General features: G+C 36.5%; 2 protein-coding genes across 2 annotated transcripts; both read right to left on the reverse strand.

Moving 5' to 3' along the window:
* Positions 1-1,565: 1,565 nt before the first annotated feature.
* Positions 1,566-3,786, reverse strand: LOC110760016 (RNA-binding (RRM/RBD/RNP motifs) family protein). Its single transcript, XM_021962185.2, has 5 exons — positions 3,346-3,786; positions 3,117-3,218; positions 2,254-2,550; positions 2,048-2,151; positions 1,566-1,817 (listed from the first exon to the last, which is right to left on the reverse strand). Exons 1-4 carry the CDS (start codon positions 3,712-3,714, stop codon positions 2,089-2,091), a joined length of 831 nt encoding a protein of 276 aa, XP_021817877.2. The 5' UTR covers positions 3,715-3,786; the 3' UTR covers positions 1,566-1,817; positions 2,048-2,088.
* A 406-nt stretch (positions 3,787-4,192) lies between these two features.
* On the reverse strand, positions 4,193-8,469 carry LOC110760015 (synaptotagmin-3-like). The gene is made up of 12 exons (XM_021962184.2): positions 8,248-8,469; positions 7,969-8,067; positions 7,821-7,871; positions 7,607-7,730; positions 7,330-7,448; positions 6,871-6,972; positions 6,692-6,766; positions 5,907-5,983; positions 5,567-5,819; positions 4,976-5,371; positions 4,710-4,835; positions 4,193-4,624 (listed from the first exon to the last, which is right to left on the reverse strand). The coding sequence occupies exons 1-12, from the start codon at positions 8,356-8,358 to the stop codon at positions 4,496-4,498; spliced, it is 1,662 nt and encodes a 553-aa protein (XP_021817876.2). The 5' UTR covers positions 8,359-8,469; the 3' UTR covers positions 4,193-4,495.
* Between the last annotated feature and the right edge of the window lie 4,073 nt (positions 8,470-12,542).

The following is a 12,542-nucleotide window of genomic DNA, read 5'->3' on the forward strand; positions in this document are numbered from 1 at the left end:
GTTAGTCGTCACCAAAGAGATCAACAAAAGAATTTTGTTCGCTATCTTCGCCTATGGTGTAACATCACCATTCTTTTGAAAAAATTTACATTTATGTATGTAAACATGACAATTTTTAGGTGAAGTGGTAACACTACGCTATAGTAAAAAGTGGTGAATAAAAATATTCTAAAAGCCTTTAAAAAAAAGCTAATAGAGACAAAGTAAGTATTTCCTATAGCTAAGTTGAGTTAAAATGCGCGCATAAAAAATTCAAATGTGTGCAGTGAATATTATATCCCTTCTCTTAGGCTTCAAGTCAAAGATTACGAACTACAAAGTTTATAGAATCATTGTGCTCACAAATTTTTGTCTTTGATTGCAATTCAAACAGACACTGTAAAAAGCCTGAAACTTAATGAACGTGTATTATGTATTTATAACATATAATATAGAAGCTATAAACCAATCAAACAATAGGGCAAGAACACATGTGAACCCACTCATATCAAAATGTGACATCAAACCATGATTGCCCTCAACTTCATTAGAGCCATTAAAGAGAATGAGAAGCACCCAAAATGAATGGATGTCGACACTGGATTCGACTGCCCCAATCTATGACCCCAAATTCATTAAAAAAATATCAGACCCAATTTGCTTGCCTTTTCTCGGAGTTTAGAAAAATAGGCTCGATCCGAAATCAATTGATCAAAAAATTAAGTTGTTGAAATAAACAGTAAATGAGAGTGGCATGGGGTTTGCATTCTTTCCTTGATTGAATTTCTTAATCTTTATCTTGGCCTAGGCCTGTTTCCAATTAACATAGGCTATGCCCAATGGGCCGCTAGTTGATACTTGTCTTGCAATGAAGAGCCTGGCCATAATTTGGTGTTTTGCCTGCAGCCTGGGCATCTTATCCTGCTGCTCATGCCCATAATGCTCCACTATTTTTTGTAGTTTTAAACTCCGGGCCCCAATCAGCTAACCCTTGGGTTTAATTTCCTCAACTTGCTGCTGGTATGTTTGCAGATTTGAATATATGTGTGTACTTGGGCTGCCACATTATGAGCCACTCAAGTCCCAGCTTTGCTTCCCTTGGCTTTGCCTTGCTTCCAATTTGATGGTTTGCAGAGCACCTCAACCTTGGCATAGTTCAAGGCACATGCTTTGCCCTTCTCTAAGGTCTAAGTGTTAGATATAAATGAGTTTTGCTTTAAATCATAAAACTGCAGTCAACAGTTCCAAAGCTTAAATGGTTGAGAGAAATTACCGTTATATGTTCAAATCCCCTCTACCCCAACATCACTTGTAAACCCAAAAAACAAAAATTCAAACTTTTAAATGCACTGCACTGCTCTCTACTTTGCATGTTAATGGCTATTAAACCTAATTGCGTTTTCAATACCCTTTTTCTTTTTATCTGGTTTTACAAGGGAGAATAGAGGAAGGGGAGAATTTGAACTCTGGCTTTGAATGCGAGATATTCAATCAGCTTATGGGTGACTTGGCTGTACATTTCTCCTGCAGTTCATTACACAATCAAGATATCCTTCAATGACATAAGGGGAAGCCAGTCTATGCAATTAACAAGAACACAAACGATGTACCGAATCTATAAACTGTTAAAATAAGTCGCGCACAAATCAGTTCCTTAACTGGCCCAGCCACTCGGAATATAAATTTGAAAACAAAACATTCTTCTCTGCTCTTGGCCATCTATAGGCAAATGTCAAAAACCATCACTACCACCACTCGCGAATCCAACTGTGGCGCAAGGCAGCATGATCTTGGAGTTCTTCACAAACAGCAACAGGAAAAGGCCATATCCTACCAATCTGCCATGAAGATCGGCACATATTAGGATAATAATACACACCCGAAAAAAGGGAACCAAATAAATGCTCATGCTCATGCTTCGTACAAGTAATAGATTATCAATGCATCAGAACATGAACTTTCTAATCCAGAAATTAATCGCAGGATGTATCCAATTATGATGCATGTCCAATAAAATTTTATAGAACTGATGCAATAATCAAATATGACAATAGGTCAAAAGCTATACATCAACGCTTCTGTTGGCCAATGACTCGCAAAGTTTTACATTCAAAACTGACGCCTTGGCCTAGGTTCTGCTGCGGTTACTCGGATAGATCTTCCATTCAAGTCCTGCAAAAGCCAAAATTTAGAAACACAAAATAGTAGATGTAACTGGAACAAAATATGGAAAGAAAAAAGAAAATTGTTAAGAAAAGGTAATGATATACTTACAACTCCATCCAACGATTCAATGGCACTGTTCATTTCATCAGCAGTTCCATAAGTTACAAAACCAAAACCCCTTGATCGGCCACTGTCCCTGTCATAAACTACCTTGGCTTCCAAAACCTTTCCTTGCTCACTAAACAAGTTCTCAAGTGCTAGATTGTCAACACCCCATGCGAGGTTACCCACATAAAGGCGGTTGGAGGAGTCAGAACCTCCACCACCTCTGGCACCTCTAAAAGAGTCTTCAGACCTAGGAGGAGGAGGTCCATAGTTTACCCTCAATGCCCTTCCGTCAAGTTCCTGCCAAATGTCACAAAGTCTTGCTTAGATACAATAAACAGGTTTCTCGTGGATAATACGCAAGCACATTATGCCAAGACTCAGAACAATCCATAGGGAAAGTAAGCAATCACTACCCTGAAAAATCACATTAAGAAAGGAAAGACAAAGCCAATCTTTCCTGAATGCAACAAATCTTGACAAGTTACATCAATCTACCTTTCTCAAACCAATAGGTATTTTTGGATGTATAAAAAAGTTCTCTCATTAACTCAATCAATTAATGAAAGTCTAGCTCTTATAGTTATATACAATAAACAGGGTTCTCAACTTCTCATGGTGAAATGTAACCAAATGACTTCAAGACTCAGAACAATCATAGGTTAACAAACAATCAACACGGCAACAAAAATGCACCTTAAGAAAGGCCAGAGACTAAGCTCCAACACTCATTCTTTTAGCAAAACATATATTGACCAATTCAACAAATGAGTGTTTATAAGACTACGGATGAAATAAGAATTCAGAAAAATTCTCACATTTTTGCTTATATATCAACAAATGGTTCAACATAATATGATACTTACATAACCATTTAGCTGTCGAGCAGCTCCTTCAGCTTCCTGGACACTAGACATAGTCACAAACCCAAATCCTCTGCTTCTTCCAGTTGTCTTGTCATATATCACCTGCCAAGAACTTACACTTTAGTACAACAAAATTCCCACACAACTTTAAACCCGAGACAACCCATTTCATTTTTCAGGCAAATCTTACATAAAAGACACAAACTTTAGACGAAAAACAAAATATTACCTCAACCATCTCGACATTTCCAGCACTCTCGAAGAGCCCAGCGAGCTGAGCACTGTCAACGCTGAAGGGAAGGTTTCCGACGAAGAGCTTGAGGTCAGGCGCGAAACTGGCCTCTCCATCGTCGCTGAGAACCTCCTCATCCTGCTCGAACTCGGACGAAACGGCGACGTTTCGCACGAACCGAGACGACGCGCTCTGAAACCTTCCCGAGTTGAGAAATGAAGCCGAAATTGAAATGGGCTTACAACCGAGCGTTAGAGATGAGGAAGAGACTGAGTAGAACGGGACTGAAGTGGGTTTGGGAGTGTAAAGGGCTAGGGTTTTGGGGGAGAGAGAAGGAAGAGCTAGCGAAGCCGTGGAGGCAGTCATGGTGGCTTTTGCTTTGATTTTCTTTGCCTCTTTAACAGATAAGGTTACAGAGAAGAGAAGAGGCTTGAGGATTTTGGAGACTCAGGGTTTATGAAGAAGTTGTGGATATTTTGAGTGACAGAAATGCCCCTGGTTTTGGTTCAAACTACGGATAATGATCTGCTGCAGTGAGGATCACGAAGCTCTTATGGTATGCATATGGCCCAGTTGCCCACTTGTTATCAGATCACAACCGTCCATTTGCAATTGCAGTTGCCAGCTATAGATGCAGATGCGAGATATTAGATTGGGAGGACACAGTTGAAGACAAAAGCAGCCTAAGATATTTTCTGTGCATTGCCAATTGGCATTTTTGGATTTGGATCTGGTTCTTATTTGAAATCCAAGATGGGCTCAATCCATTTTGCATGGATGGGCTTGGATGTAATGGTTTTTGCTAGCTTGGCCCATAACATAGGCATGTTAATAGAAAATCAAATTGGAAATAACAAAACAAAAGGAATGATCTCATTAATATCACCATTGAAGCTCAATTACAAAATCTAATTATACAAAATAATGAATGAATTTCTATTTCTAACACATAATGTGGATTGAAAACAATGTCTAATCACCATAATAGAAAAATACATTCTGCTGTCATCAACAACTTATGTTTGTGCGAGTGACTGACAGTCATTGATTGATATGAATCAATCTTACAATTATAATCATTGAACGACCATTGTTGCTAGCAAAACTCTACCAAAAGATTCTACTACTACAAAAGCTTTGACGTGTGTCATGTGGAGTTCCACTGGATCTCAATATGTAAAACTCCATTTTTCGAGTTTATCAAATTGTACTTCCCTCTAATGCGTCCGTTGTGTACCACGTCACTAAAATTGATCTCGATGTACCCCAACGATTCCTAAATAAATAGTAGGGTTTAGAGAGTTTTAAATCAACCAAAAACAAAAATACAAACGAACAACCTAAAATGATGAGGAGCTTACATATCGACGGAAGCCAAATCTTCTCTTACTCTTTACTTCAATATGGATCTTATCCTTTAAAGAAGCCTCTTCCAGCACAAACTGAAATTCTTCATTCCAACTTGGACGCTGGGTTTTCCTCAGCATCTACACAAAATTACATGCATTAAAATAATAGTCGAACACATGTTATGTTGTCTAACTATTCATTTGAATATACGACTCAAATTCACACTCTAGTAAGAAAACATTGCACTTTAACTATGATTGGATTGCATAAATCACACCTTGGTTATCTTCGTTTCTGATCCAAAGCTGACCAAACAATAAGGGTTAGGGTTGGTGTGGTTCTTGCCTCCAACACCTTCAGCTCCTTGGACTGTAACCGAAAGCAAACCAGCTGCTTCTAGCGATGAAAGGAAGGAAAAGTCTATGGATGCCTTTCGGCTCCTTCCAATGTTTTCTCCTGCCAAATTTGCATCCAGAGGTCCACTGTATTTTGCATTATCGTCTATAAAAGGATTGTATGTCAATTCCACCACCAGTTGGCCTCTCCCTTTCTTGTTTTGAGGATCATAAGGGTTTGTGTTCTTCACCAAATCAAGGGTTAATTCTTTTTTCTCAAGTGGGGCAAGCACCTTCAGTGGAACAATTTGCATCCCCAAAAAGTCATGTGTCCCAATCTGTATGAAATCAACATCCATAACTTACAATCACGCCTCGTCTTATCAAATTACTGACACGTTATGTTATGTTGTAACACTGTTAATTACGATTATCGATAAGGTGAAATGAGTTTATGTAATCTCGATTGGACATCGATTGGATATCTCATTATTAGTGGTACCTAAAACATGTATCATTTAATTTTGACAAACCTGTTCCCAGTCGTAAAGATGGAACTGAAGAACTTGGGACTGGGGATCCTTGACTGTAAGCTTGAAATTCTCATTCCATTCAGGGTTGAGGTTCCTCATCTTAATGGTAGTTTTCTTTGATGGAAGCCTCTCCCCACTTAGCTTGATCTTAACATAAGGATCAGATGAGCCTATAATGTCCATCTTCAAGAGTTTAAGTGCTCTTACAACCTTCACATGTAGAATGCCTACAGGCTTCTTTATAGCCCCTGATCTGAGCCACAAAATAACACAGACATAAATCATTGAATTGCAATGTAAAACTCCATGGCATAAACGTTCCAGTGTCATTTTAACTTACAGGGAGCCATCAAGAATGGGTATTTCCAGAGTTTGGGGCCATAAATAAAGGCTAGCAACCTGTCTTCTTATAAATTCCTGCAACCACAAAAATAATCATATAATGCGCAGGCATGGCTTAGTCAAGTTTGCTAGAGCGGATGTGCTCCCTATTATGCACCCGAGTTCAAATCCCCCCTCCCCTCTCTTAGTTTAGATTAGGTTAAAATAAAATATTGTATAAATAAAAAACATAATAATCATATATAAATGCAGAATGAAGTTTGCTGAAACTTATGCAGGTTTCAAACATTTTCATAAATTCAGTAAGTGGCAGAGCTATTGGGCTCAGCTACCCAAACAGAGTCTGCTAAAAAATCCCAGTAAGTCCTCCTCACTCCAGCCCACAATGAATATCAGTCCTTATTATGATTGGTTCAAAATATTAATCATTATTAATTTGCTTGTTAAACCTCTTCAAGCATTGAAAGGTTATGACCACCTAACATCATCATCGAGTGTTAGGGATGAGAAATTGAAAACGACCACACAGAAAGTCAACTCAGAATAAAAAGGTATAAAAAAAAAGGGTTCATGCTTGTTTCAATTCTTATAGTTGCTTTAGAACTCATAGTACTTTGAAACGTGTACTTTAATTTTTATATATTCTATGATTATGATCATGTTGGCTGTTTCTCATTCACTCAAAAAGTCCACATTGTTAAGCTGAAGATAAGTTAAATAATTCAAATTGATATGAGAGAGAGAGAGAGAGAGAGAGAGAGAGAGAGAGAGAGAGAGAGAGACCTGAACAAACTGATACAAACCAGGGATTGCCATGACATCCCCTCCCTGTATTTTGAGTCCAAAATCCACATGTGGCTGCATGTATTATAAGTTAACATATCTGCCACCATAAGATAAGAGCATGGCACTTACATGAAGTTTTAAAGAAACAAGTTTCTCAAAATCTTGTGTCAGTTTACCTTATCGATCAAAGTCGCTGTTATGTTTGCAAAGCATGGGAATGATGGCACAAGAGGCCTTAAAATGATCCTTGGTGCAGCAAATATTTGGACATCTACCAGCTGAGAACCAAATTGAACAATTTCATTGTCAATCAACCCATAAAGTCATCAGAATTAACAATTATAGCCAGTTGACTTAAGTGAGAGTCTAAGGAGAGAGAGAGAGAGAGAGAGAGAGAGAGAGGGGATCATTAAGGTTAAGATGAAGAGAAGCTGTGACAGGATGCTATTGAAGTCAAATGGTCTAAGTATTTCCCAAACACCTTTTCAAACTATGGTGAAAATGTTTCCTAGTGATTGCACATAAGCAGAGTTTATTCGACGAGGGTGTGAATTGTTAGGATTTTGTCTCATTATCAAATATATGTATGTGTGCGTGCGTGCGCGGGCACATATGGTTCTGCAATGAATTCTAACCTGCACTGTAATTCGAAAAGACAATAGTTTCAACACCACAGTTATGTGGGGATTTCCAGCCCATCTAATTGCAGGCTCAAACACCAGCTCATTTTCATTGCTTTCATGAACTCTCATACCTGCAAAAGCTATGGTAATTAGTAAGATCTCTTAACAGACAAATAAGCACAGAAAGAAATTAACACAAACTTAAATTAATGTTCCTTGTATTTAAAAATTTTATGCAGCACAACAAGTGCTGCAGCCTATCAAACATTGCCTACACAATATAACTTGCCATAAACTGTAGGAGGAAGGCTTCCAAGAGTCAGGGTCTCGAATTCGATTGATTTTATCTGATACTGCCCAATGTACTCTGCAAATATAGGCTTCGCCGTGCTTCGTATGATACCGCAGATTGCCTATAAAATCAAAGAACACGACAAGTGATGACAGATGAAGAATACTAACAATGGTCATGGTCATGGTCACAATGGTGAGCTTCAAATCACCTTATCAAGGTAAGGCCACATATCATATAAAGCCTTGTTGAACCAGTCAATCTGCACACAGAAAATGACACATCAAAATAATTTGGACTGGAAATTAAATTTGACAGTGAAATGTAAATAGTAAAAAAAACTCAAGTTAAACTCCCACTCTTTCGTAATCAGGATGTTTCACCCATGGAGGAATCTCATGCAAGAGATCAATTAGAGAGCCTGTATCAATCTCATTAAGTGGTTTAATTATTGGATCCTGCATGATTAGATTCAGAAAAAAATATTTAATCACTTCCATAATCAGCATTGACCATAAACTTCAAATTTAAATCATGTGTGCAAATTGTGTAGGGGAAATTAAAACATTCAAAACAAAAAAAAAAGCATAAAAATATAAAAACAAAAAGGCATTGAATTAATCTGTTTTTGAAATCACCTTCACATCATCTGGCTCTGAGTATATGAATATGAAAAATCCCAGTAGAAGACCGATCGGAATCCCAATTCCAAATCCAATTAAGTCGAATAAAAAACTGAAAATTTTCATTCTTTTTTCCTGCCCCAACTAAAAATGTAAATGAACAAAACGAATAAAATTACAAATTAAAATCCAGAAATCCATCAATACAACATCTTGCATTGATTATATATATATATTTTTAATATAAAAATTGCAGGGAAAGGATGCAAGAAAAAGAAATCGGAAACGTAAAGGGATGAAGCTGATGCAGAAACTGCCAAAATAGAGTGTCGTTGTCCAAACCACGTGGCACAAAACGAAGAGGGTTTACTTTATGATTACGGCTTATATGAGGAATATTGGTCCACGCTCCACGTGTGCGGTGATAAATGAATGCGATTAGGAAGATAATAATCTCTCCTCCTTTTTCCTTTTTTAGTGTTTGTCCAGAAGAGGAAGGTGCTGCTGCTCATCAATACGTGTCGTCGATTTCAACACTACTAAAAGTCTAAAGCCCCAACAAAACAAAACAAAAATCTAAAGCCTCTTTCTCAAAAATAAATAATTTCAAAAAAGTCTAAAGCCTAGTCAATTAAGTTGCTCAAGTGAGCATTCATTGGCGGATGCTATCATCCAATTGTATTTTTGACCGTTGATTGAGTACGGATCTCATATAAATTTATGGGAGCATTTTTCTCACAACCTCAATCAAAAGTGTATGTTTATCACAACTTTTATCTCCTCATTCCGTCGAGATTCTTTAAAAAAATAAAATATTGGTGACATTTGCCTTATAGTTAACTATTTTGTTAGAATACACATAATTTTTTTTAAAAAGGGCCCACAACACACATCCCAATTCTCTTTCCCCTTTTTTCCTCAATTATCCCTTGTTTTTCTTTTCTTTCCCTTCCCTTTCTCTCTCATCTCCCCTACAACTTTCTCCCACTCACTCTGTATCTCTTCCTTTAAGGTGATGAGCAAAAATGCTCCATAAATTAATAATGGGAGCATGGTCTTCCTCGATTTATTGTAAACGCTTTTTATTTTGATTTTCTTGGGCCTCCTTGTCTTAGAGGCTTTTCGATGTTTTTATTCATAGTGACTCTTTTATTTCACATACAAAAAATAAAAAACAAATATGTATAATTTAATTCATGTCTCTTTTTCTCTCGTTTCATCACATTTCCCCACTACATATATAGTTGGAACGTACTTTCTCATAACATTGAAATTAAAAGAATAGAACTTCTAAAGTAAGGATTTTATGTATAAAATTAAATACATTGTAATAGAAGATGATACAAAACAAAACAAATATATGAAACCCACCAGATAAAACTGAGCTCCACAGGTTTGCTTGGGAGTACTAGACACATGACCTACTTGATACAAATACATGAAAGTGAACTCTTGTGAGCAAAAATAGTATTTTTCTTTTTTCCAAGCTAGAGTTCATCTACTAATTGTATAATAAATTCACATGGAAGTAGTATATGGAACCTAACCCGAAGCCACCAATGTAGGAACAACAATGCACAACTTTATTCAAAATAATTGAAATCAAACACGTTCGATTGAGAAATTCGATTAAAGATTATAATTTGGGTCTAAAATTAATCAATAATTAATGGCACTTTGTTCTTAATCTGTGCAGATACAATGAACAAGTTTTTCCCCTAAACTTTAGCTACAAAACCCCAAAAATCTAAATCTAGTAAACAAGACACAAGAGTGCAGAAACTAGATTCTTGGCAGCATGGTGATATGAGCCATGTTGGTTATGTGGGGATTGGTCTCCTTCAACTCCAACTTTAACTGCACAAAACAATATTAATTAATTATAATCTCAAATAAATTAAGGAATATAATTTAGTTTTAAAGGTTTTGGATGATTGAAGTTCAATGTATATGTTCATCAGACTAAGTTAGATATAATATTGTTTTTGTTTCTCGTTTTATAATTAATTATAATGAAATTATAGGCTCGGGGACAGGGATTTCAGTTCGATGCATTGCATGGCTAACGACTAGGTGGAAGAAGGTGGAAGAAGATAAGAGAGAGAGAGAGAGAGAGAGAGAGAGAGAGAGCAATTGAGCAATAGGACGACAAAATTAATGCATAGATTTTTATTTTTATTGTATTGTTCTTTTGTTGTTTGTTCTCACATAGTGATAGTGGTGTTAAGCAATTCTGATATGCCTCTTTCTAATTGAGAAAAGAAAACCCAAAAAAAAAAATTGTTTTTGAAATTATAGCTTCATTGATAGCACTTGCTTTTGCCAATGGGGTCTTAGCTCAGTGACAGAGCTTCTGTCATGCATGATAGTGGTATGCGTATATTTGTGAGAATACCCCCTTTCTCTTTTTAACTGTAGTAAAAAAATAATAATAATAAAAACAGAGCACTTCATTTTATATTAAATTTTTGGTTTTCAATTTTCGGTTTCCTTCTCTATCTCCATTAGAGATCTCGATAGCACAAACTGAAAAATAATGTCTCAACTAAATACAATTATTAATAAAAGTAATGTTTTTTTTCAAGCCGTTATCTTACATGCATCAACAGTTCCCAGTTGATTTTGTATTGATAAAATACCAATAATATCTCTATTTAGAGATGTGACTTTTGAGTAGAGTTTCGTATCTTTTAGGTCACACATTGTCCTTTCGTGGACGTCCCATGAACTTGGAACCACGCAATCCACAAGAAGTAGAAAAGAAAAAGAGAGAAAAAATTATTGAATATTTATGCACCAAAACCAAATTACTAGCTAGCACAAATCATGTGAGAAAGCCAATTGTCAAAAAAGCTGAAGCTGATGAGTGGCCTGAAAAACATTGAAACTCCAAAGTGTAGCTCATCATCTGGGATCACGAGCTTCCCCATTGCTTTGAAACACTTGGCTTCATCTGGTTGTTTCCTTGTTAGGGACGACACTACGTGGCAAACAGTCATTTGACAATTTAGAATTGTTGTGGGAGTTGACAGTCAAAGCATTGATTAAGTTACAAAAGGAAAAAACAATTTGGATTTTATATATATTTATGATTTATCCACATGAGTTCATGGGTCCTCTCATTTCTGTGAATTATGGTTTTCTGTGCTTACCAAAAGAAGAAAAAATAAATTATGATTTTTTGTTCATGGATGCCAAATTTAGAAAGGCTTCCACCATGATGTGTTATTTGTGTACTGTTGGTGTGGTTATACTTATATAGGAGAGATTTAGTACAAAATGGAATGTCACAAAAATCTTCTTTTTGGTAACATGTCACCTGGAAATTAATCACGCATATATATTTTCTCCCCCCCCGGATATTATTACCAAAATTACGAGCACTTGTCTTATATAGTTATGCCCTAATAATATCTTATTTTAATTTCAGAATTTGACAATTTGTGGCTAAAAAAAAAACATGAGAGAGAGGAAAAAGGGATAGAGTATACTAATTGCCTACTTAAATTCATAACATTAGTAATAAAACCCTATTTTCCAACCATACTAATTGTCTTCTGAAAAAAAAAAAAAAACCATACTAATTGTCTTATACAAATTCATAAAATTAGAAAGAGAGACACTACTAAACTAAGAGTGAATTGATTTAAACATCTTAGTAGTGCATTTGAAAATGGAGGACATCGTGACAATTACTATTCCACTTTTAAACTACTCACTCTCATCCAGTATCTGTATTACTCATATCCATATAGAAAGATACTTCGCAGCTAACATGTTCGGTAACCTAGGGCCCACCTCTACAATTATAAAGGTCAAGAGATGAGATTCTTTGTTCAATCAAGCACACTAACAACATCTAATAATCAAATTAATATTCTTAAAATAAATGTTACCCTAAAACTTTAGCAGTTCAGAAGCCACTTATATTCATATGAAAGCCTCCACACCTTTCCTTCAGCGCTGCACCAAGGGGAGGAGTTCTCTGCCCCACCCTTTCTCTCTCTCTCTCCCCCCCCTCCCCTCCCTCATATCATCCTCCTCTCTCTTCCATCTGAACCCCGTGATTGCGAGTTGATTTGTTTTTCCTTTCCGGGGCATCCCCTCCTTCTCCCTTCTCGCCATCCCCTCCCATAATTTTTTTTTCCCTCGAATTCCTTTTTTGCTTTGATTTTGTAAGGTTCTTTTGTTTTTGCATGTGTTTTGGTTTGGTTTCGGTTTAGATTTTTTTTTTTTTTTTTTGGTGTGTGTGTAGATTCAGGAGTTCCTGTATAGGTCTATTCCAGATCTATACTTTTCTCGAGGACTGA

Source organism: Prunus avium, chromosome 6, assembly GCF_965620075.1.
Source record: "Prunus avium chromosome 6, drPruAviu1.hap1.1, whole genome shotgun sequence".
NCBI lineage: Eukaryota > Viridiplantae > Streptophyta > Magnoliopsida > Rosales > Rosaceae > Prunus > Prunus avium.

Coding starts and splice junctions, on each gene's coding strand:
- LOC110760016 (XM_021962185.2), bottom strand. CDS start 3,714: ATGACTGCCTCCACGGCTTCGCTAGCTCTTCCTTCTCTCTCCCCCAAA. Junction 3,219..3,345: donor GAAATGTCGAGATGGTTGAG/GTAATATTTTGT, acceptor AGTTCTTGGCAG/GTGATATATGACAAGACAAC. Junction 2,152..2,253: donor TTGAATCGTTGGATGGAGTT/GTAAGTATATCA, acceptor TGGCTTTTGCAG/GACTTGAATGGAAGATCTAT.
- LOC110760015 (XM_021962184.2), bottom strand. CDS start 8,358: ATGAAAATTTTCAGTTTTTTATTCGACTTAATTGGATTTGGAATTGGG. Junction 7,449..7,606: donor CCTTCCTCCTACAGTTTATG/GCAAGTTATATT, acceptor TAGCTTTTGCAG/GTATGAGAGTTCATGAAAGC. Junction 5,984..6,691: donor GTTTGTATCAGTTTGTTCAG/GTCTCTCTCTCT, acceptor TTGTGGTTGCAG/GAATTTATAAGAAGACAGGT.